General features: G+C 35.6%; 2 protein-coding genes across 2 annotated transcripts; one reads left to right on the forward strand and one right to left on the reverse strand.

The window, feature by feature from the left end:
- The first annotated feature begins 8,497 nt into the window (after nucleotides 1-8,497).
- LOC133308364 (early nodulin-like protein 9) lies at nucleotides 8,498-9,745 on the forward strand. Its single transcript, XM_061508982.1, has 2 exons — nucleotides 8,498-8,698; nucleotides 9,280-9,745. Exons 1-2 carry the CDS (start codon nucleotides 8,500-8,502, stop codon nucleotides 9,732-9,734), a joined length of 654 nt encoding a protein of 217 aa, XP_061364966.1. The 5' UTR covers nucleotides 8,498-8,499; the 3' UTR covers nucleotides 9,735-9,745.
- Nucleotides 9,746-10,617: 872 nt separating this feature from the next.
- On the reverse strand, nucleotides 10,618-19,396 carry LOC133308363 (protein disulfide-isomerase 5-4-like). The gene is made up of 15 exons (XM_061508981.1): nucleotides 19,201-19,396; nucleotides 18,601-18,691; nucleotides 18,312-18,406; nucleotides 17,459-17,516; nucleotides 17,156-17,340; nucleotides 16,968-17,025; nucleotides 16,491-16,531; nucleotides 16,269-16,343; nucleotides 13,889-13,945; nucleotides 12,789-12,855; nucleotides 12,552-12,695; nucleotides 12,035-12,259; nucleotides 11,155-11,307; nucleotides 10,986-11,063; nucleotides 10,618-10,899 (listed from the first exon to the last, which is right to left on the reverse strand). Exons 1-15 carry the CDS (start codon nucleotides 19,239-19,241, stop codon nucleotides 10,822-10,824), a joined length of 1,446 nt encoding a protein of 481 aa, XP_061364965.1. The 5' UTR covers nucleotides 19,242-19,396; the 3' UTR covers nucleotides 10,618-10,821.
- Between the last annotated feature and the right edge of the window lie 5,594 nt (nucleotides 19,397-24,990).

Here is a 24,990-nt window from a genome sequence, read left to right on the forward strand (position 1 = left end):
TGAATGCGAATAAGCCCTTTGACTTGTTCAAAAAACCCGGTACTCAGAAGAAGTTTGTTGATAGAGGACCTCCTCCCAAGTGCAAGGGATGTGGCAAAGAGCATAGAGGTCCATGCGCTACTGGTGAAGTGATTTGCTTTAAATGTGGAAGATCCGGTCACTACTCCAGGCAGTGTCCTCAGAACGAAGCAAGGACTATGGCAGTTCAAGCTACTGCTGTTCCGGTCTCGGTTGTTCAACCTATGCTAGAGTCTCAGACGGTTGGTAGAGTATATACCATGGACCGTCAGCAATCGGAGAAGGCTCCGAATCTAGTGAAAGGTACTTGATTCAGGAGCTACACACTCCTGTATGTCTGATTTTATGGCCGTTGGGCTAAATTTGCAAATGTATGACATTCGCCCTCCAATGAAAGTGGTTACTGCTACTGGAGAGGAGTGTTATACATCCGTGTTGTGTAAAGATGTTGAATTCAAATATGAAGGCCGAGATTACGTGCTGGATTTTATTTGTTTACCTATGATCAGCCTTCAAGTTATCTTGGGTATGGACTGGTTGTCAAAGAACTGTGCTATGATAGACTGCTGCGGTAAAAGGATTGTGCTTGATGCTGATGATTCTGCTACTAGTTCTTCCCCATATCTATCTGTGTTGCAGGTTAGAAAGGCTTTGAGGGCCGGGGCATTGGGATATGTCTTTGTGGGGGGTTTAGTAGGCGGAAGTCATGAGGAGATTGGCACTATTTCCGTGGTGAGGGAGTTTGTGGATGTGTTTCCAGATGAAATTCCACAACTTCCGCCTCATAGAGAGATTGAGTTCACGATTGATCTGTTGCCTGGTGTGGGGCCTATCTCTCTGGCTCCGTATAGGATGTCACCACCGGAATTAGCCGAGTTAAAGAAACATATTGAAGAGCTTTCGGCTAAGCAGTTTATCCGGCCAAGTGTGTCCCCGTGGGGAGCACCAGTCATATTTGTTAAGAAGAAGGACGGTAGCATGAGATTGTGCACTGATTACCGTCAGTTGAATAAGGTTACCATTAAGAACAAGTATCCTCTCCCTCGCATAGATGATTTGCTTGATCAGTTGAGGGGTGCTTGTGTCTTCTCAAAGATTGATTTGAGGTCGGGTTATCATCAAATCCGAATTAGGCAGGAAGATATTCCGAAGACTGCCTTCCGATCTAGATATGGACATTATGAGTATCAAGTAATTCCATTTGGACTCACTAATGCTCCTGCGGTGTTTATGGATTACATGAATCGCATATTTAAGCCGTTTCTGGATCAATTCGTGATTGTGTTTATTGATGATATCCTGATATATTCGAAGAGTAAGGAAGAGCATGAAGGCCACTTGAGAACTGTGTTGCAAATTCTCAGAGAGAAACAGTTATATGCAAAGCCTTCTAAATGTGAATTTTGGCTTTCTCAAGTGCAATTTCTGGGTCACGTTATCTCTGCTGAGGGAGTAGCAGTTGATCCTAGCAAGATAGAGGCAGTTGTTGATTGGGAGAGACCCAAGACAGTAACAGAAATAAGAAGTTTTTTGGGTTTGGCTGGTTATTACCGGAGATTCATTAAAGAATTTTCAGCCATGGTGTTGCCATTGACCCGTTTGACCCGAAAGGATACTCCATTTGTTTGGACACAAGAATGTGAAGAATGCTTTCAGAGCCTTAAGGAGAAACTAACGACCGCTCCGGTGTTAGTACTTCCCGACCCGGAGGGTGAATTTGAGCTATACAGCGATGCGTCCAAGAAGGGATTGGGATGTGTGCTGATGCAGGATAGGCGAGTGGTAGCTTATGCATCGAGGCAATTGAAACCGCATGAAGAAAATTATCCAACCCATGACCTTGAGCTTGCTGCAATTGTTTTTGGGTTGAAACAGTGGAGGCATTTCTTCTATGGAATGCAATTTGCAATATTCAGCGATCACAAGAGTTTGAAATACTTGTTTGATCAAAAGGAGCTGAATATGAGACAACGACGGTGGACCGAGTTCCTAAAAGACTATGATTTTGAATTGAAATATCATCCTGGCAAGGCTAATGTTGTAGCGGATGCACTGAGCCGAAAATCCGTGAGTATATCAAGCATGATGATCAGAGATTATGATGTGATTGAGAGGTTCAGAGATATTCAAGTATCTAAAATTTTTCCATGTAAAATTTGTGGCTTTGAAATCACGAGCATTGAGAATGAACTGATGACCAGAATCAAAGAAGCCCAGCTGCAAAATGAAAGTGCTAGACGACTAAAAGGTCAGAGTGGTGTATCCTGCAATGATGAGGGTATACTATTATAGCAGGGTCGTGTAGTTGTACCTAGGCAGTTGGCGGAAGAAGTGATGGCAGAGGCTCATAAGGGTCATTTTACAGTTCATCCGGGAGCTACAAAGATGTATCAGGACCTAAAGATGAATTTCTGGTGGCCTGGTATGAAGAAAGATATTGCTGAATTTGTCTCTAAGTGTCTCATTTGTCAGAAGGTAAAGATTGAGCATCAAAAGCCTTCTGGTATGTTACAACCTCTGGATGTTCCTGAATGGAAATGGGAGAGTATCTCCATGGATTTCGTAGTGGGATTGCCGCGAACACAGGCTAGTTATGATTCTATATGGGTGATTGTGGATAGATTGACAAAATCCGCACACTTTTTGCCAGTTCGGGTAGATTTCTCTGCGGAGAGATTGGCTAGGCTCTATGTGAAGGAGATTGTGAGGCTTCATGGGGTGCCTGAGAGCATTGTTAGTGATCGGGACCCGAAGTTCACTTCTCGCTTCTGGGGAGCATTGCAGGAGGCTCTTGGCACTCAGTTGAGACTGAGCACTGCTTATCACCCACAGACGGATGGTCAGACTGAGAGGACCATTCAGACGTTGGAGGATATGCTGAGGGCTTGCACCCTGGAGCAGGGTACTGCATGGGATCGATATCTCCCACTGGTTGAGTTTTCATATAATAATAGTTTCCATGCTAGTCTGGGTATGGCTCCCTACGAGGCCTTGTATGGTCGCAGGTGTAGGACACCTACTTGTTGGTCGGAGGTTGGAGATACAGAGCGGTTTGGATTGGATTTTGTTCAGGAGACTACTGAGCAGATCAAAATGATTAGGGATCGTCTGAAAAAGGCTCAAGATCGTCAGAAAAGTTACTATGATCTCAAGCACCGGCCTCTAGAGTTTGAGGAGGGAGATCATGTGTTCCTGAAGCTGTCACCGGTTACGGGTGTGGGACGAGCCCTTGGAGTGAGGAAGCTGAGTCCGAGATTTATTGGACCCTACCAGATTCTTCGTAGGGTGGGACCGGTTGCCTACCAGCTTGCCTTACCTCCGCAATTAGCAAATTTGCATGATGTGTTTCATGTTTCTCAGCTGAGGAAATATGTAGCTGATCCTTCTCATGTGGTTCAACCTGATAATGTTGAAATCCGGGAGAATTTGAAGACTCCTATTGGACCACTGAAGATACTCGAAAGAGATGAGAAGAAGCTGAGAAATAAATCTATTCCTATGGTGAAAGTCCAGTGGGAAGGGAGGACGCCTGACGAGTCCACTTGGGAGCGGGAAGATGAGCTTCTCCGGCAATATCCTGAGTTTAAGGACAGGTACGTTCTTGATTTTGCGGACAAAATCGCTAAAAGGTGGGGTGACTATAATAGCCCATCTTAATTAATTAGTAAATCAAGTGTAATTAATTAATTAAACATGTTTTAGTGAGTGAAATTAAGTATAAGGCTTAATTAAAGGAATCTGAGTCACTTTGGAGTTAAAAAGTGTACTCAGTGAAAATTAAGGGGTATAAATGGGTACTGGCAAAAGTACCCAAAATATAAAAATAAAAATAGTAATATTCCTAGAATAATATTCCAGACTTTTGGGTAAAGTTTGGTAATTATTGGAGTTAAATAGATAGACGAACCAATACCCGCTTAGAGCCACTTAACCTATGTTAAGTGACTTAAGTCACCAAAAGAACCCCTCATTTCCCCACCCAACCCGTCGAACCAGAAAGGAGAAGAGAAGAGAGGGAGAAGAGAGGGAAGAAGAAAAGGGAAAGAGAGAGAGAGAGATCAAACCTTGATGGTTTTGGATGATTCAAAAGCCTAAATCGCTTAGAATCTCGCCCTCTTTCATAATCCTAGCTTTGTTTTGAGTGGGGAGCATTGTGGAGAGAGATATTACCTCTCAAAAATTCGGCCCTTTGGTGAAAATTGGGGTTTTGAGAGTTTCTACCTCCATTGAAGCTTGAGGAGCCATCAATCCTTGGTTGTGTGACCATTGGTGGTAAGATTCTAACCCTTGAACCTCATGATTCCTTGAAATTGGCATGAGTTAGGGTTTGTGAATAGTAAATTGGGATTTTTATGAAATGTAGTTGAATTAGCTATGTTCTAGGAAGAATGGAGCTTAGAGCATGTTGTGAAAAATGCTAGGAACGACGTTTAATCGGTGAAAATGAGCTTAGATAGCTAAATGAGTATATTTGGAAAATGGCAAGAATATGACACTTAGATATTGGATCTCTTGCATTGTTGATAAATGGTTTGGTTTGGTTGGTTGTTGATTATGCCTTGGTGTTGTCTAGGATTGAGGCAATTGGGCCAACCTTGAGAGACCAACCATTGGAGCAAGCTATGGAGCTTGATTAGCTCCATTGGATAGGTGAGTTCATGCTTATGTTTGGTATGAATTGTATAGCTTGGTTGATAGTTATGAAATACTCTTGGATGCAATGTGTTGATTGCATTACACCATGTGTAGGTGTATGTTTGTAAAAGTTGATTGCTGAAACTGTTGGTGAAGAACAAAGGTTGACTGAAGCATTGAGGTAAGCCTTCGGACCTTGGGTGTAATTCCCTTGACTGTTCTACCAAGCCCTGAAAGGGTGGAGGTGGTGATTGTGTATATAAATGCAATAAAATAGTGTAATGCTTTGTTATACGTATGTGTATGCATTTGGTGTGGCATAGGATGGTGTTTCCCTATGTTGGTATGTGGCATGACGATGCGTAAATCATACTTGGTAGTTAGCTGGCCAGTAGGACTATTTGCATCTGAGTTTCCTTAGGACAGCTTGAGAGCTCGAGGGATTTCTCCTGGAGATGTATTGCACTTTGCATAGATATGTATTTACTGCATTATTATTGTTATTGCTATTACACTGATATGGAACTGTGGGGTGGAGAGATGCTCCAAGGACCCCTGGTTTACTGGATATATTCGTATATCTCACCCCGTGTTGTGGGGACCCCCTTTCAGGTAAGGATGCTGCAGGAGCCTCTGGTGGCAAGTGGCCATATCTGGATTATGCATGAAATATGGCACTTCTTTGAGTTTATGCATGCCTTTTGTAGTTGACATGTATAGGATTTTATTTTGAAAGCCCATGATCATATGTATATCTTGATTCATTGGATGAACTTAGCCTATGCTCATGCCTTTGGTTACACCTATTGTTGATGGGAGCCAAGGGAATGATCATAGTGTTTTGTAAGCTAAGTTCTATGAATTGTAAAGGATATGTAAAGTAAATGATGTCTTCTTGAGACTCAATATATGCATGCTTGTGATGTATTGAGTTGTTGAATTGGTTGTGCTGAAAATCAATTAGGTATCCCTTTATTTAAATTGGTAAACGATGAGAAAACAAAGGTCATGCTGCCCAAATTCTAGCTAAATCTCATGAGGAGAGGTTGGATGAGTGCTAGGATTTAGTTGGGGCATAGACAATTGGGGTTTGTAATGGGGATGCATTTGCCCCTAGGCTTGGACTTGAGAAATGTGGGAATTGGAATTCCCTGGCAGCGCGCTTAAGCGCCCAGGAGCGCGCCCAAGCGCCCTGCTGCCCCTGCGAGTGCCAATGCATTCTGCCTCCTCGCGCTGGAGCGCCCAAGTGGGGGCTTAAGCGCCCAGGATTGCGCGCTGGAGCGCCCTGGCGTTCGCTTAAGCGCCCCTTGCTGCAGAAAGTTGGGTGGCTTACTGCCCCCTCGTGTTTTAGCGCCCAGGGTGGGGCTTAAGCGCCCAGGGTTGCGCGCTTGAGCGCCCTGGTCCGCGCTTAAGCGCCCTTCGCCACTGAAGGAGGAGATGCTTCTGTCTCTGCGCGCTAAAACGTCCCAGTGGGAGCTTGAGCGCCCAGGCTAGCGCGCCTGAGCGCCCTGTTGCGCGCTTAAGCGCCCATCCACACTGGAAATGCTGATGCTTACTGCCTCCGTGCGCTTAAGCGCCCAGATGGAGGCTTTAGCGCCCGATAGCGCGCGCTTGAGCGCCCGGTAGCGCGCTGAAGCGCGCTGGGCCTGTGACCAACACTCTCTTGTGTTGCTCCAAATTGTCCTAACTTGGGCTACAGTGCTCCGATTTGAGCACGGTTTGAAGCCACAGGTAGCTAATGAAGAAACCTACAATATAGTAGAAGTATTGAACTAAACAAGAAGTAAATTAAAGGTTTAAAAATGGAAAATGAACATGATGTTAAGCTTAATTTATCTGTTTCCGCAAGGTAATTTGGTTATGATCACGAAATTGGGTATTATAAGTTCGGTACGTTTTAAAATGAAAAATTTATCCGGATTTTAATTGAACCCATGTGATTGTAACTGCGCTTAATATCATAATGCGATGTTAACAAACCGGTTCTAGAACGGGGTGTTACATAGCTCACATTGGATAAACCAGAATAAATCGTTGTATCACCTTTCTTCTCTTTCTCTTTTTGATTCGCGATCGTGTGTGTGTGTGATTGTGTCGATTCCAATAGAAATTAAACAATTACCAAAAAAAATTATTCGTTCATTTGCAACAAAATCTTCCCAATTTTTGCCGCAAATTTGGGAGCCATCTTGCGATGGATATTGTTCAGACCATTGCAAAAATTTGTGACGACATTATGTTACTGATTCCATCACAAATTCTGCAGCGGTTTAGGGTTTTTAATTCTGTCAGAAAATGTGTGACAGATTAAAATCATATTTCCGACTCAAACTTGTGATGATGTTTTGTCCACTTATTTTAGTTCGCAAATCTGCAATAGAATGTTGTGACGAAGATCTCCATCGAATAACAATGTCAACAAGTCTGCTTATTGCATCGAAATTACGAGATTTTGCATTAGAAAATTTTTAGCGCAATTTGCGATGGATTTTTTGATCACCCACGTCGCAAATATTATTTGCGATGGACATTGTTCCCCTATAAATTCTATCGCAAATATTATTTGTGACGGAATTTACCTAGTTTGCGACGCAAATTGTCCGTGACAAATAGCTTTTTTTTTTTTGTAGTGACATCAAATTCAAAAAAACTCAAGACAAGTGGTTTAATTTAATACAAATAGAGTAAAAGCTGGAAAGTATTCTATTAATAATGTATGCAAAGTCATTTGAAATGGAATAAATTTTGATCAAACTCTTAAAAGAGTAAAAAAAAATATTATGAATTTTTTTTTTCCAATGTCTGTTATATTTCATTATAAGTACTTTATTTATAATATTAAAATATTTTTACCCCCATCATAAAAAGTTCTGAATCTGCTAATTGATCCAAAAAAAATTTCTTACTCTCAATTTTTTTTTTTTTAATTTTATGACGGGGGTTGGTCATTGTGGCCACGTGCAATTTTTTTAATTTGTGAGTTGCTCTCATCACTATTTATGTATTTATTTTTTCACTTCTCTTCCACTTTTCTCTCTCTCTCACCGTTGGCGTTTTTTCTTTTCCACTAGTCTTATTCCGATACATTCTCACGAAAATATTGACCTCATAGTCCAATATAACAAAAGCTAATTTATTCACTAAGTTGCGGACAAATGATTATCTTTCTATAAACTTTTGAAATATCCATAACATTCAAAGCCTTTTAGAGTTAGTGACTGAAAACGAAAACTTTGACTGCTGTATATCTCAATGCATTTGGTGAAATTCATTGCTTAAAAAAGTTGATGAAATTTGGTAAAGAAGATTGGATCATAAAGGAGAGAAGGCTAAAGAGTAAAAGTTCTCGAAGAAGGCCTAGAAAAAAGCTTGCATATAATGTTAATATATCACGTATAGGTCAAGGACCAAATACAATGCAGACACATCCTTAATCATCATTGCCGTCAGGTACCAAAAAAGCTTCATATTAACTGAGGGTACTATTAGCTAGTTTAGCCCCATATCACAAGACATGAATATTCTTCATAACACTGAAGCAAAGCACAAATCCACAGACCAAGTTATAAGAAAAGATTCAAAAAGAGCTCATACTCTAGACAATGAAAGTAAACTTATGCTTTGCTCCAGAATCAAAGTAAACCCAAACAGAAGGGAGAATAATAAAAAGTTGCAATTGCTTCCATTCCACAGTTCTTAAAGTTTACATGCAACTCACACCTACTTAAACTTCAGATGATAGTTCAATTTCTGTCATTCTTCTAGCTTTAACATTTCTAGCATTTGGGGTGTAAGCAAATTGCAATACCCACCTTGCCCTTCATAATTGCTCTGTGACCCTCTGCCATGGCCACCTTCATTTTAAGGTCTAATAAAGCAATCCATGCCTTGGGTTGGTTCTGTCTCCTGATGTTGGTGCATAAAGGTGCTGCCTATGAATTCATAGTTGGGGGCCAAAAGGGTTGGAGTGTTCCAAGTGATCCCAATTTTAATCCTTTCAATCAATGGGCAGAAAAGGGCCGTTTCCAAATGGGAGACTCCCTAGGTGAGTTCTTATTCATAATTTGGAATGTTTTCAATTAGATCTAAATTGAATGATATATTTTTCTATCTACTATTGGAATTTTTTTTTGGGTTACAAAATAAATTTTTTATTTATTTATCATTGATTTGTAAATAATGGTTATGAAAAATAAATACAAAAGACAAATATATTTCTTTGTTCCTCTAGCTACTAATTGAAACTTTTATTAGAAGTTTTTGGATACATGTTCATGAACAAAGTAATACTTATCCAAAGGATGGCAAATTTGTGCTATGCCTAAAGCTTTTTAGAGTAAAATATCAAAACTTTGTAATAAGCAATATAATAAAGGGGAAAGTACTTCTTATGTGGCTGCAGAAGAGAAAAAGTGCAGCAACACAGGATACGCGTCCGAATCCTGATTTTTTTTTTTTTTTATAGAATCCGCACGTGTATCCTAGTGTTAAAAATTTGCTGCAACTTTTCTCATCAGCAGTCACATGAGAAGCGGCGGACCCTATAATAAAAAGTGCAATATTTTCAAATGTACATAAAGGAAAATATTGACTTAAGATTTCAATTTTTACATATGCTTATTGCAGTGTTCAACTACCAATCTGGCCAAGACTCGGTGCTTTCTGTAAAGAGTGAAGACTATGCCAGTTGCAACACAGGTTCACCTTATGCAAAATTCTCTGATGGCCACACTGTCTTCAAACTAAACCAATCAGGGCCTCACTTCTTCATAAGTGGAAACAAAGATAACTGTCTCAAAAATGAGAAGTTAACAGTGATTGTGCTAGCTGATAGAAGCAACCGCAACTCATCAAACACCAACCAAACAAGCCCCGCTTCTCCACCTTCACCACAGTCATCATCTCCTTCACCAGCACCTTCAGGGCAAGAAGGTCAATCTCCACCTATGGAGTCAAACCCAACACCAGCTCCTGTCAGTGAACCTCCTCCTCATACTCCTAATGATGCTGCTTCAGTCTTTGTCAGCTTTACTAGCTCTGTTGGAACATTCATGGCTTCAGTTCTAGTTTTATCTCTCTAAGCATGTATGAGTGATCGAGTATTGATTTTATAATTTTTTTCCTACAATTTTTTTTTCTGTTCTTTGTTTCCTATACTTTGAGTTCAGTACTATTGAACTGGGTCTTTGGTTCAAAGTTGGGATGCTGTTTGGTATTTGTTTGTGAAGATTGAAATATAAGCTGACAATAATAAACTCTTTTGTGTGCTTCTTTCTTGATGATGTCAAGATATTGTACATGTTAAAATTAAATAAAGCCATTTTTTTATGTGATTCATCTAGTCAATGTATAAGCCAAACATTTTCCATGATGTATCCAGCTCTATATATATATATATATATACATATATCATCTCATATTTGTACAATTTCAATATAATTTAAAATTTTCAAAACACCAGGTACGGGATTACTCAGGTGCAAGTTTTTTCTAAAGCACCATTCGCTCGCGATTTTATTTTGCTTAAATGAACTCTTCAAAGGTTCAACGAATACCATCTGTTCTAGTGGTTACAAGGACAGTCTTGCTGAAAAAGAAAATAAAAGAGGCAAGTACATCAACTCTTTCATTTCATTCCTTCCTCCCATTCTCCTTTTGTAGAAAAAGGGATCCAGCTTATCGATTTCGTTCAAAAACACAGCAAATATCAACGACTCAAGCAAACCGACTCCTTTGACCCCAGGGCATTTTTTCTAGAGTAATTTTTAACAAAAACAAACCTCAGCAAAGGAACCTATTCTGTTGTAATAGCTGATTATCATCACTTTAGTCCCAATTTTAAATTCAAAGTATTCATCATCCTCCTACTCAATATCAAAATTCTTTCCTCAACCTCTACTCCAACCTACCCAAAGGAATAAATTATTTTCTCAACCATAAAAGCAAGACAATAATTTAGTTGAGGCAAATATAGTATGCATTATGCACCTCGTAAATCATAATCCTTATCCTTATAATGATCACTTTACTGAAGTGACAACTAGAAAATTACATCTGTATGATTAATAGCACATCTATAGAGAACAAACTGTTACAACAAGATCTCTCTAGTGAAAATGGGTATAGCAAATCAGAAGCCCTACGCTATACAAAACTTTTACCTATCCATCAAAAATTTTTGCCGAGCTCAACTTTTTTCATTATTCTAATAGTGTGGTGCAGAATCGAGTCCACAATTCCAGCTACCTGAAATCACAGGAAAGACTTGTCAACAGTATAATTAACAATACATGCATAGAACCAAAATATCAGAAATAATAGCAAATACAAACCGTGAAAACACCCCCAATAATAGCACAGACGTTTGTAATAAAATGTGAAAAAGACTTCTGGTTTTCTGTTATTAAGACCTGCTCACAGAAACAAACATTGTAAACCTACTATAAATTTACTGAAAGCAGAGCACCAATTCATTCAAAACTATATCCTTCACATGAATACCTGCATGGGGGAGAGCTCGAGACGAAACTTTGCAGCAGGAATGTCTACACTGTGTGCCAAACTGCTGTGCGCTGTGTATTCGTACTCCTCAATTAATTTATAACCCTTTCTAGTTATTACCTCTGTTTTAACTATCTGAATATAATGCTCTAGCTGCAGACACAGATATCAGATGAAAATGATAACAGATTGTATCAATGAGAAGTTGTGTTATCTCCGGAGAATAAAATAGCAATGTGTAACAAATGAGTGAACAAATAAATGGTTTTATTGCCTCCACTCCATATTAATTTCTTTCAGTAAGCTGTCTCCTTGCAGGATGCTTCAGATAAAGATGAAAATCCAAACAAATTTAGGTACAAAAACTTTGCACATGTCAAAGAGTGATATGAAGGACAGGCACTTCAATAAAAGAGATATGTCCTCGTCAAAAAATCTAAAATTATAATGGGAACACTTAAAACGTTGCTGCCATGCCCTTGTATCACTCTCACATATCTGTGCTTTGCAAAGTGAATTTAGCAGCTGAGAAAATTGAAGGCCCAGGAACTTCAACAAGCAAAGAGAGCCAGTGATTTCTGTGGTGGGTTAGTGTAAAAATCTAGAAGCATTCCACATTGTATCCCAATGATTTTCCAGATGAATTAAGAATTTTTTCAGGTTGATTGTCTAACTAAAAGAGAAGGGAAAAAAAAGACCAAACCTATCCTAAAATGGCATCGAATTGGTATATAGTATCTATTGTAAAGTAGAATTTGTAGCATCCAACTCTAGCAAATGGCAATCAACATACCCCGTCCCATTAAAAATTCTAACACCAATCATATAAAGTCAAATAGTAAAGTTGATACTAAGTTTTTTATATAAATATTAGACTTACAGTAACATTTGCTTCCAAATCACGATGAGCATTGATGAATGACCGGCCATTCAGCCTGTCATGGCTGCTACCTACGTAAGGAATCAAGCGCTTCACATCACTCATGGCCCTAGGTGTAACTTTCCTTCCAAAAGACATATGGTTTATGACATGTGACATGTTCATTTGAGAAGCATCGAAGGAATGGGCATCTGATCTAGCTGAGATGATCAAGTTTCCTGGAACCTGCACAGTGCAAAACAGCTTATATTGCAACATAATGTATTTAAAATCTGAAAATAAAATCTAGAGCATGTTATTTTCCTTCTTTATTTTCAGTTGTAGTATTAACAACTGAAGCTTCTAGCAAAAGCAGAAGATTTTTATCGAAAAAAAAAGAGAGCAAGGAATCATATGTATTAGTTACTTCCAGAAGAATGTAAGACCATCTTAATTCATGGTCACATTCTACGAAGAAACAAAGACAGTTTTCTATAAAATATATTTAAGGTCAATCTTTAACCCTTTGGGAGTTTACCTTTTTCACACGCACATATCCCTCAATTCTACATCCACCTGCTAATGGTGCTGGTCTTTTAGCATGCTCTGCTGCATCAGACTTATCCTCCAAAGCTAGCTTTTGAGATTCTGTTGGGAGAGATGCCACTAAATTCTCCATTGTCTGCAGGTGGTAACGAAGTGAGGTTTGATTACATCTACTTTTAAGTTAAATATTATTCATATTACGCCAATTTAAACTACATATAGTGTGAACCTTGACTAGGCTCTCTGTATCACGATCTCCGTAATAGGACTCATGTTCATGATGTCCATGGTCACTTCTGAAATAGGAAAAACATTCAACAAACTAGATTCAATCAGAAAATCCAAAACTTTAGAAATTCAGTCACAGAGCAGCATGGTGCATATATATATATATATATATATATATATATATATATATATATATATATATATATATATATATATATATAAAATAAGACCACTAAATACAATGAAGAACCAAACATTCGAAAAGACTCCACATTGTCTACTAGGAATTGATTCATTGAGAAGTGCAAGTAGGTAAAATCTTGGTAACTTCCCCTAAGTTAGCTTTAATTACTACATTGGTCATCAATATGATTTCTCTTTAAATATTCAGCAAATCCAAAGGAAATACAGTAGTTCCATAACACGCATTGTTTTCGTAAACTGCTCCAGGAATACACTCATTTTATCGTCTTTCTCAACCGAAATATGTGAAAGAGATTTTTTTTTCTTTTCTTTTTTCTTTTCTTTTATAAAATCTGAGTTAAACAAAATCAACTCATTCATATCTGTTTTCACAAAAAAATAAATGTTATACTTACCATTTTCCAATGAAATATAATCATTTGCATCCTACCTATTTCAATTCATCACTTTGATCCTCACATTCTACTATTGATTTTAATATTGCTTTCATCACTACACACATTGAAGATAAGGGCTTTAGGTTCCTACCCATATTTTATGAAAGGAAAAAAAAAATTACAGCGTTATATAGGAGGGAAATTTTAATATAATCACATAATTGACAAGTACATAATACCCTAAAGAGGATATGCAGATGTACACATATTCATTATTACCCAGAAAGTCAAGGAAAAGAAATATCTGAAATGCCAGACCTGTATATAACAAGGTTTCCACAAGGATAGCTTACCAATATCAATGCAGCATAATAGCTGAATTAATAATCATACGTAACATAAATATATAGTATAAACATAATTGTTAATTCAAAGATTCAATGTAGGTATGAACTCTTAATCAAACATTTGGTGCAAAGGGATGGGGAGGACCATTGAATTTACCTACTGATATTATTACCTGAGGTCACTTCCTTTACGAAAGATGCGAATAGATGGATACCCTTGTATGTGCTGCCTGGACATTGATAATGAGATATAGATAAATGGCAAAAGAAGCATAGATGGAGAATAACAAGAGTGCAATAGCAATATCAAGAAACCAAGACAAATAAAGTAATGGGTTATAATGAAGAAAAAGTGATTTCATGCTCAATTTAGAAAGTATTGAAGAAAGTGTTTGCGTTTATTTTCCTCAAAACTATGCAAAGCATATCTACAAAACTTATTTAATGAAATCTGTTTACTACAATACAGATTCTTGACATGATTATAAGGTTCTTTATGCATTTCCTGTCAGCAATGACAGAAGACATAGCATGCACAAAAGAAATTGAAAACTTTTAACCTAAAGGGTTTATTCTAGTATGTCCAATATCAGGTATAAAAACAAAGATTTATTCTCAACTGTTACAATTGATGCATTTCTTTTTATAGACTATATTGAGGAGAATAGTATGGACTATGGAGACTAACAATTTTTTTGGAAGAGGTGGAAAGTGTTGGGAATGTTTTTGTATGGAATGAAAATAAGCTGTGAAAGTCACATTCCCTTGTAACATGGGAAACAAAGGAATATAGTGGGGGGGAATTGAGGATAACATATAACCTAAATTTTATCAAAAGCAATATCATCATAAGAGGAGATAGAGTATAGACTACAGAGAAAAAAATTGAATATATTGTTATGGGGTCCAAAACTGCAAATTCCCCCTCAAAATATCATCTCAACCAAAAATAGTTACAGCTGAATACGTAATTTTTAAATTTCCTCTTCATTTTCATTCGCTTCATTCATATGACCTATTTTCTACCGCATTTTTATTCCACATACTTTCCTTTCTTTTCCCCTCATTTTCTTACAAAAGGTAAATTGACACAAAAACAGCTCCACTGTTTTAAAATTTAATAAGCACGATGTGAATCTAACTCAAGGTAAGGAGAGAAAGTGGCAGGATAAAAAATGGAGAGAATGAAAAATAAAGAGAATTCAATTATTTCCTTGTTATATTTAAGCGGAATAAAAATGAGGGGGAAGAAAATAAATATATTGCAAAAGTTTCTAAATTTAAGTCAAAATTAATTTAAAAACATCCCAAAATTTTCTACTTCAATACTTTTGCTCTATATTTTATTTGAATTAACACAAGCCAAAAAATTACAAAATAAATAATGGTATAAAGTAATAGCTAGCAATTACACTATATTCATTGTCGACTTATTGTTGATATACTTTGTGGTGGATGCAAAATATATTTCAAAATTTCAAAGAGTTTGAACGCTCCTACTTCCATTTTTTTCTTGTAAAAGTACTCCTGCAATGTTACTAGCATCATATATGCATTTTGGAAAATCTAGCCCACAGCCTTAATTTCCTGTACGTAATACCTAATAAGTTATGACCAAGAGAAATTGATGAAAGGTTCAAGTTATTATAAGGATAAAAATGAGAAATCCACTCCTTAATTCCCATCACACATCATTCTATTGCAGTTGCTACGTATGGCAAGAACCAAAATCGTCGGCCCAACCATGCATATTTCTTGAGTTTATCTCCATGTTCTCTCTTTCAAAACAAACACGGTATATGGCAGTTACCCCGCCTTTTTCTTTCCACAAACTTTATTTCCCTTCTTTTTTCTGCCAAAATAAACAAAGTGTCCCTTCACCCTTTTTCTTTTTCCACTCCAAGTTCATCAGCATTATAGCCTTGCCTTTTTTTTGGTAGACAATAGCCTTGCCTTTATAGTTATCTCAGCACTTCGTTTCAAGGTATGATTTTGCAACATTGTCTATATATGATTTGAAGGCCAAAATTAAAAATAATAGAAAATCAAATTTTATTAAAAAAAATAGAGGAGTCTGTTTGGAGCATTTTTTTAAGCTAAAAGCAACTTTTAACCTAAAAAAAAAAAAAAAAAAAAAGAGCTAAAAGCCGTTTGGTGATTATATAAAGTTATTCCTAGGGTTTTGAAAGGGGAGAGATGAAATGAATAGTTAATAAGATAAATTATTAGGATAAAGGGAAAAATTTGTAAATATAAGTTTAGAATAAGGGTGAAACTGAAAAATAAATATAAGAACTCCAAAAGGCTGGCATACATCTTTAATAAAGCTCTTCTTGGGAGCTTTTAGCTTTTTCTTTTTTTATTCGTTATAAAAAAGAAAAAGAAAAACTCTTTTTACAATAAGAGCTTTTGTAAAAATATGTTTGGCCAAACTTCTTATAAGGAGAAGAGAAGCTAACAAAAAGACCATCCAAATGGGTACTAAATCAACTGTATGTAAGAAACAGAATATTTATTTAAAAAAAAAAAAAGTAAATAAACTAGCAATAGTACCTCCTGCATAAATCACCTTCTTGAGTGCAATCTACCTTTGCCAAAAGAATACGCCCATCCATTTCTGGATCATACCTAAATAGTAATCGTATACACACGAGACATTGAGTTAGCAAAGTGATGGAAAAATAACTACGAATTTCACAAAAGAAATGAAAGTGTAGACCTTCTCAAATGTAATTTCAAGAAATGTGAGAAACTATTGAGTCAATAATAAAGTACCTCTCTTTTATTATTTTAGCTGCCTTCTCCCACGAAGGTTTCTGAAAGAAAAGATTAAAAGATAAATTCATATAACAAATTAAGAATCTATCAATCACACGATCACCCATTAAAGAAAGTTTTTTTTACGCAATTCTTTCATTGTATCTGAGCAATTGGCCATTAATCTTATATAGACAGATGATATGCAGCTATTAGCACCCTTTGCATGACATATTATTTAATCTTCTACATCATGAATTCGCATTAGTCACTATTAAAGTGTAACTGTTGGTGAAGATGCACTAAGCACTTGAATTAGCCTTTGCCACTAATACATGGCTTGTCCCTAAAGGGAGATTTATCTTTTAACGAACAATAATACATTGTTGAAAAGGAATTAGCAAGGTCAATTTATTAAGGAAACAACAAAGACATCAGGTACGCTATTATTTCCTGAAGTGAAGAAGAGGTCAAGAATCAGGATAAAATATTTACCAAACGTTGACACCAGGAACACCAAGGTGCATAAAAATTTACAACTGTAATCGGAAACCTGCAAAATGGTGTAAACAATGCATAACTACTGTGCAATATAAGTGAAAGGAGGAAAAAATAATTCTTGAGTTCTCATTCAGCTAAAACACAGAAAAATCAAATGAATCAATCTCCGAATTCCCACTTACTGATGAACATATTTATCGAAATTCTGTGTTGTGAGTGAAAAAGAACCTTCAACAGATGCTTCATCTACTTCATCATCATGCTTAACAGCATTTGCAACTGTTCCTGAATGAAACTCAGCGCCAGTAGGTCTTAAATTTGAATCAATAGAAAACTTCCGAACTGTTTTTGTTATATTAAGCCTGTTCTGAAAATAAGAGGTCAAAAAAGTTAAGGACAAGGACTAAAACATCAAGGAACAAGACAGGGTATCATAGCATAAGCAAGTATAAAATGCATAAGAAAACGGAGTAATAGAAACTTACTGTTCCCAGCACGTCACTCACATCAACTGATGCAAATTCACATGAGAGTGCAGGAAAACTACAAGATAAGTTCAAGCCATCAGCCAGAAACAATAGAGAAAGAGATAGAGGAAGATAAAGTTTATAACTAGCCATGATACTAACTTAATATACTGAGAATAATACTATGACTAGCTAAGGTCTCTAAATGAGTTGGGAAGGACTCGAAATTCTTAGAAAAACTGATGCAGTGTCAGAAATGAAGGTATTGCCTTAGCAATGCTTTGACTTCACATAAATTTCACAAAGCATCACTAAGCATCAACAATCAATCTCGACTCCCAGCCTGTTAATGATCATCTTGTCAGATCCATCCCACTCCCAATGAATGATGTGATAAGCAGACCCAGTTTCATCAAAAGGTCTTCCGATACCGAGTTTGGAAATTAGCTGGAAAGGTATGAAAAGAGTGTACCTCATGAATATAATTAGGACTTAACCGTAAACTATTAATCTCTCTTCCTTCTATAAGATAATTTCAAGCTTTTAAAATTTCAAAACACAAACCATCTTGTTTAAAAAATTAACTAATACTTTAGCAAACAACATATCAACATCCTAAAAAAGCTGGTTTTATAAATTCTCTACTAGACAGTTCTGCATTCTTCATAACAAGAGCCTTAATTTGTAAATACAAGTAGACAGAAGCTTGCATTCCTTGCTGTACGCCCAGTTCATATCAAGACTCAAGACGACCATGAAGCCACCAATAATTTGGATATATTAGTAAATAATATTTAAGATGTAAGCATCCACCACCTTCAAGAAACAACATATTTAACCAAAGACAGAAAATGCCTACATATGCTTCTACCTGATATTGAAATCTATACGTAAAAAGTCGCCATCAGAACTCTTGTCAACAATCACAGATGTAGAGGTGCTGACAGACAAATAATTATTTAGTTCCTGAAACAAGGTTGTAAGATAAACATCAAAATGACACTTAACAACCAATTCAAATATTGAAATTTGACAAAACTAAATAGAAGAAGATCATAATTTAATGTATAAGCAGTATAGGACCTAATATCAATCTAGAATACATCTATTATGTTAAAAAAACCACAAGTCATAAACATGACGAGGTTTTAGCTACCGACCATTCCAAATAAAAACATCATAGAGAGAGCTGCCACAATGGATAATCCCGCTCCTGATAATGACGCCTCAGTCAAATCTCTCGGGATTTTTCTGTTGAAAGAAGTCAACAACATTTACATAACAAAATTATTAATAAGAAAAAGGCACACAGGCATTCAAAAATTATTCATCAAATTTACATCAAATGTGGTAGATTCAATATCAATAAAATTCCCAAAATTTTTGAAAATTTTTACAGCAAATCACTTCAAACCATAATAGGAGACACAAATTTTGTCGAGTCGAAGTGTCACATGTCAATTTCTATATTTCATCGTTCATTCACCTATGCTAATGTCAACTTAGATAATGAACATGTTCGTTTACCACACAGACATTGATTATACACTAGTATTTGTGTTTTATTTGGAGCTTAACAATGAATACGACAAAATTTAACAAAATTCATAGCAAAAAGTAACTAGTCTGCGTATCCGCAAGAAAATTTACAACTGTTGAAAGTTGAAACCAAAAAATGTGCGAATTAGGAAGGAAAAAAGTTGAAAGCGAAAAGAAGAAAAAGAACAAGAACAAGAAGTAGACGATAGGGAGATTCCGACCTGTAAAAATCGACGGATTTGATTTTGTTTGCAGAAAACATGGTGGCGAAAATGGATTTTAAGAAAGAGAGAGAGAGAGAGAGAGAGAGAGAGGAAATTATCAGAGATTGAGAACAAATAGTAATAGATTATAGATCGAAGTAGCTTCTTCTTCAGCTGTTGCTTCTTCTTCTCTTCTTCTCTCTGAGTCTCTCCTCTCCTCTGTCAATAAAATATCGAATATATGGAATATTTAATGGAAAGGTTATTTTATCTATTTTTTTTACTATTTATTTTTATCTGTTATTCTCTAATTTGTTAATTATTTTTATCATTTTTTTATTGAGATTTTGATTTAATTATTTAGTCACGGAGAATGATAGATAAAGATAGAAAAAAATAAGAATAACTTAACTCATATTTAATTATCCATTAGTTTTCTTTTTTTTGGAGAAAAATAAGATTTTATGTATATATTTAAACATTAATTTTTGGATTTGATGTTTTTTATTCCTAAAACAAAGAAGAAGAGAAAAAGATGAATTTTACGTCTTTTTATGTATGTTTAAGAAATAATTTTATTTTCCAAAACATTATATTATTAATTAATATATAAAAGAAAACGTATTCACCATAATATATATATATATATATATATATATATATATATATATATAAAAGAAAACGTAAGGGTTTCTTAACTTGTTAAATCTGAAGAACTAAACAAAACATGCGAGCTTAGTTAATAATATTAAAATAAAAAAAGGTGTGGATCTACTTTGATTTGACCCTATTTAGTACTCATTAAGATATAGTGCGTCAGATTGGGTTTCGAACTTAAAATAAAAATGGCATAATTAATTATTAAAAATATTAAAAAAATTCTTCTAAATTTTATTTAAATATCTTTTAAAATAAATATACATTTATCTTAATAATAATTAATTTTAAGCTTTTTTAATACAATTTGATTAAATAAGTTATTTAAAATTCATATTTTCAAACTTTAATCTTATAATATAAACCAATAAAGATAATATAAGTTAATTTTCAAACGAATTATGATCCAGATCTGGCAATTTAGAGTGAATTAGGTTAAATGGGCTAATTCAAGCTAAATTGACATCCCTACAATACAGATATTGTTTTTCCTTTTCGATGCATAAGACTTTTTTTATTTATTTTGTTTTTCAGAATTCTTATGCACTGGAACGATTGAACGAATATTCTCGTTATTGAAATCTTTGAACTTGGATTCCGTGGCTTTTAATTGCCATCGGGAATTTTCTTCGTGCTTACCGGCAGTTACATTTTATTTATTTATTTTTTTAATATTTATTTATCATAGAGTAAATATCATTTTCGATCCTAGCAAATTTTACGATACCCGCTTTAGTCCCTAGCAAATAAAAAGGTTATTCGTGGTCTTAAAAAATTCAAAATGAACTCATTTTAATCTTTTTGTAACTAATATGGATCTTTTTTAAATTTGTGAAAATCATAATTTTAATTAAACGAGTTTATTTTAAATTTTTTAAAAATCATAAATAATCTTTTTATTTAACTAAAGAATAAAGCGAGTATAATAAAATTTGCTCATAAAAAAAAAAATAGTATTTACTCTTTACCTTATTCTATAAATTAGAATACACTCTTAGTCTTAATACGAACTCAATCATTTGTTGTATGTTTGACAGGTGTGTTAGAATGAATAGAGACGTGTACGTTAGAATGAGTTCAAACTTTTTGTAGTAGAATTGTTAAACTTCGAGCGGACACTAAAAAATAAGCCCCATCATTTTATATATAAAAAAAGGCACAATTTACTATGTCAGTGCTGTGCAGGAAAAAAATTACTCTCCACCGACGTAAGAAAAGGTTTACCCAATATAATATATGTTGGGGAAAGTACTTCTTATGTAACTGTAGAAGAAAAAACTTGCAGCAACACAAGATACGCGTCCGAATCCTAGTTTTTTTTTTTTTTGATAGAATCCGCACGTGTATCCTAAGATCCGCACGTGTATACTAGTGTTAAAAATTTGCTGCAACTTTTCTCATCAGCAGTCACATGAGAAGCGACGGACCCATATATGTTTCGTCGATATTTGTTATATTTTGTATGGCCATGTTAAAATAATAGGAAAAATATTTATCCTTTTAAATGACACAGCTTCTATCATTTTACTCTCACAAAAAAATGGGACCCACATTTTTATTTTTATTTTGTCAATTTTATTTTCTCCTTTATCTATCTATTTCTCTCTCTTAGAATGACACAACTTTACATCTTTAAAATGACACACGCTTTACCCTAAGGCGTTTGGTGCGCGGGATTTTGAGGGATTCCCGGGAAACTGAATTTTTTTAAATTTTAAATTTTCAGATATTATCCTAAACTGAATGCAAAAATCATATTTTTGAAAATCGAGATTCTCGGACAAATAAAAATTTCTCCTGTACCAAACGTACTATATTTTAGTTTCACAAAAGGTGCATTTCTGAGTTTGGAGAAAAAGAAAACGACTACAAGCCTTTTGTGCGATATTTATACTAATTTATCAAGGATTCGTCGGTTCTCTTTTCACTGCTAATGACAAAAGTTGCAGTAAATTTGTAACACTAGGATACGTGGTCATATCCTGATCTAAAAAAAAAACATCCGAAACTGCACGCGTATCCTGAAAAAAATAAGTGTTGCTGCACTTTTTCTCATCTGCAGTGACATGAGAGCTACATATCCCATTTATCAATCAAACAAAATGTAATTTTTTCTACTGTATTTTAATTTTTAGTAAATCGAATAGATCCTTCTTAATATTTTGTTAAAAAGTCAATTGCATGCTAAAATCACGATATCACAACTGTTATGTAGTTTAATATGCGAAATATGTGTTGTTGGTCTTTATTCATTAGCTTATCAAAATATATATATATATATATATATATATAAATATTATCATTACTCAAGCTGCCAGAAATAAAGTTATTTCCAGCTACTAAATCATAATCGTACAAAGATGGATCAATGGTGATAAAGGAAGAGAGAAAAAAAGAAAATCATAATCATTCAAAGGTGAATCAATACATATAAGAAAATAAAAAATCAAAACGATATAGTTTTGGGGTGGCCGGAGATAAATTTATCTCAATCAGCTTGAGAAATATTTTTCTCATATGCGAAATCAAAGCGAAGACTAGATTTTATTGATTCGAGGTTGATGTGTTTGATAGTATTAATTACCCTATCTTGATTTAATGATAACAAAGAAGTTTGGAAATGTAAATCAAGAAGAAAATGACAAGCTAAAATAAAATAAGAGATCAAGGGACAATTTTTAGGACTAAGAGCATATAGTACTTCGTGCTGACTTAATTCCACTAAAATTTATGGTGGTAAGAATCGAACTAATAATCCTGCAGTCAGGAAGGCTCTAATACCATGTCAAATAACTAATTCAACCAAACAACTTAATCTAGTAAGTGATACATGTAACACCCCGTGTATACCCGGTTTGTTATCATGTCATCATATTAAGCGCTACTTAATTAAAATGCGGAACTAACTTTTTCTTTTCAATTATGACGTCATTATTATTAACCAAGTTGATCACTTAATCATTTTTCAAAACATCGCCTGTATGTAAATTGCAATAAAAGCTAACTACATAGAATAACCTCATGATATAATTAAGTGTGTATCTCGTCACAAAACTACAACACGTAGACCAGACAATATCCTGATACAATTATACAACTCAACTCTAAATAAACAAGTCAAAGCAATGTGGCATGGACAACCCCCATGCTCACCAAATAAGGCAACAAAGCCCAACATAGTCTCAGCTCAAATAATAATATAATAACAATCAATCATAAATCAGCATCCAAGCATATCAGCATAAACATGCATACATCAGTCAACTAAGCTCCGGCCTCCTGCCGTCCGAGGTATCAACCCCCGAGGTACCTGAACCTGAAAATGTGCCCCAAACGTGGGGTGAGATCTCTAAAAAGAAATCTCAGTAAGACAAGAGGTCCTCAAGGATCTCTCCACCCCAAGCTCATTTACATGTGTAATATAAGTTCTAAAACAATTAACAGTATAAGTTCCAAAATCTGTGCAATGCAGCATATAATCATGTAATGTGTGTCAGAATCCTACTGGCTGGAGAAAATGCAAGAATTACATACATCTACAACCTACAATCAGTGCAAGACGCCACTTGCACCCACCCACAGAATCACCATATTGTATGATGCCACATACTCAGGCTTACCGTTTAGGTGGAACAACACATACGTATCATAAGGCATTTGCACTTAACAGCTCAATAGCATTTCAAATATCAATACATGAAAACACATAATGCATATAAACCATCCCTCCATTAGGTATGGTAAAACCAACAATGGCAAAATCGAGGACACGAAATCTTACATCGCAAGCTAACTATCCAACTCAAGAGTCCAACCAAGTCCAAGGTCCACAAACAACACTCTCACAGTCTGTTTATACCAACAATCATATCAACATTCATAATCTAAACGTTTATGACATAAAGACAACGTTTTCCTTTTACGTCACATGCCATTAGGCTTCTCACAAAGCCATAAGCCCTTAATCCAATTGATTCTAACTTATATTCTTCATTACAGAGGTTCAACTTAACCAATCATGGGTCAACAAACCCATAATACTATTCTGTCAGAACAAAACAGTTATTGTCTCGAAATTCCCAGAATATTTGGATATTTGTCGGGGCATATCCGGATATCATATTCGAATATCCATATCCGGATATCCAAAACCCCATATCCGAATATCAATATCCGAATATTTCGCGACAAAATGCAGTTCTGCATTTTTGCGAAGATATCCAACCAAGGTCCCATTTTTAAGGTTTCCAGACGTTCAATCATGCATTTCTAGGTGTTTTAACCTTACCCACCCTTAAGTTATTAAATTTAGCTTGTTACATGCATCAAGGTTCATTCTTTCCAAAGAAAACTCAATAACAAAGGTGATGAAGCTTATCCAAGGCTCAAACTCAACAAAGGGGTGCTCTTGGAGCTCACCAACCAGTCACACAACACTGACTTCACAAGGCCACGAATTTGCCTTGCAAGCTTGGTCCTTTATCAACAATGGTATCTTCTTGAAGCTCAAAATGCCATCACAATGGCTCTCACAACTCACACCAAGAAGTCATCCCCTTGAATGCACAGAAAACATACCCTAAGACTCTCAAGAAAGCATTCTTCACTCTCCCTATGTGCAACAAGCCTACACCAAGATGGAGGAAGGTTTTCATGAACAAAGGTGGAGTCTTTGGTGAAAAAAAATGGAGGAAGAGGAGGGTGGCAAGGGTGGCTGCTCAATCTTCAGAAAATCTAACATAGAGAAGTTAAGTTTCTGACCTAGAAACTTGTGCCACTCACTATATATAACCTCATTAAGTTTAATCACACTGTATTAGTACTAATAGCTACGCTTAGCATTTTAATATCAAACTTAGGATTCTGAACCTAGCCATTTTTCTAGGATTTATCATATTTTTATTTTATTTTTCGCAGCACTTTGCCGGTACGCGCTTTTACGTAGCCGGTATCAGTTCTGACGCCAGTTCTTATTATTTTGACTTCAAACTTGTTATACTAGTCCTAGATATTTTTCTAGTGATATACACATACTTTTCGTAATTTTCAGGATACTGCATCGGTGTGCATTTATATCGTGAGGCAGAACCGGTATCTGCACTTTTCGTCAGAAAAGTGACTTTCAACATTAATACTTACTTACTATAATTA

Source organism: Gastrolobium bilobum, unplaced genomic scaffold (assembly GCF_033153095.1).
Source record: "Gastrolobium bilobum isolate Gb01-03AN ecotype WA unplaced genomic scaffold, APGP_CSIRO_Gbil_v1 utg264844, whole genome shotgun sequence".
In the NCBI taxonomy this organism is placed as follows: Eukaryota; Viridiplantae; Streptophyta; class Magnoliopsida; order Fabales; family Fabaceae; genus Gastrolobium; species Gastrolobium bilobum.

Excerpts from the sequence above, each read along its gene's own strand:
- LOC133308364 (XM_061508982.1), top strand. The coding sequence starts at position 8,500 with ATGGCCACCTTCATTTTAAGGTCTAATAAAGCAATCCATGCCTTGGGT. Across the intron at positions 8,699-9,279 it reads CCAAATGGGAGACTCCCTAG|TGTTCAACTACCAATCTGGC; the intron begins GTGAGTTCTTAT and ends TGCTTATTGCAG.
- LOC133308363 (XM_061508981.1), bottom strand. The coding sequence starts at position 19,241 with ATGTTTTCTGCAAACAAAATCAAATCCGTCGATTTTTACAG. Across the intron at positions 18,692-19,200 it reads AAATCCGTCGATTTTTACAG|AAAAATCCCGAGAGATTTGA; the intron begins GTCGGAATCTCC and ends TTCTTTCAACAG. Across the intron at positions 17,341-17,458 it reads TGAGTGACGTGCTGGGAACA|AACAGGCTTAATATAACAAA; the intron begins GTAAGTTTCTAT and ends TCTTATTTTCAG.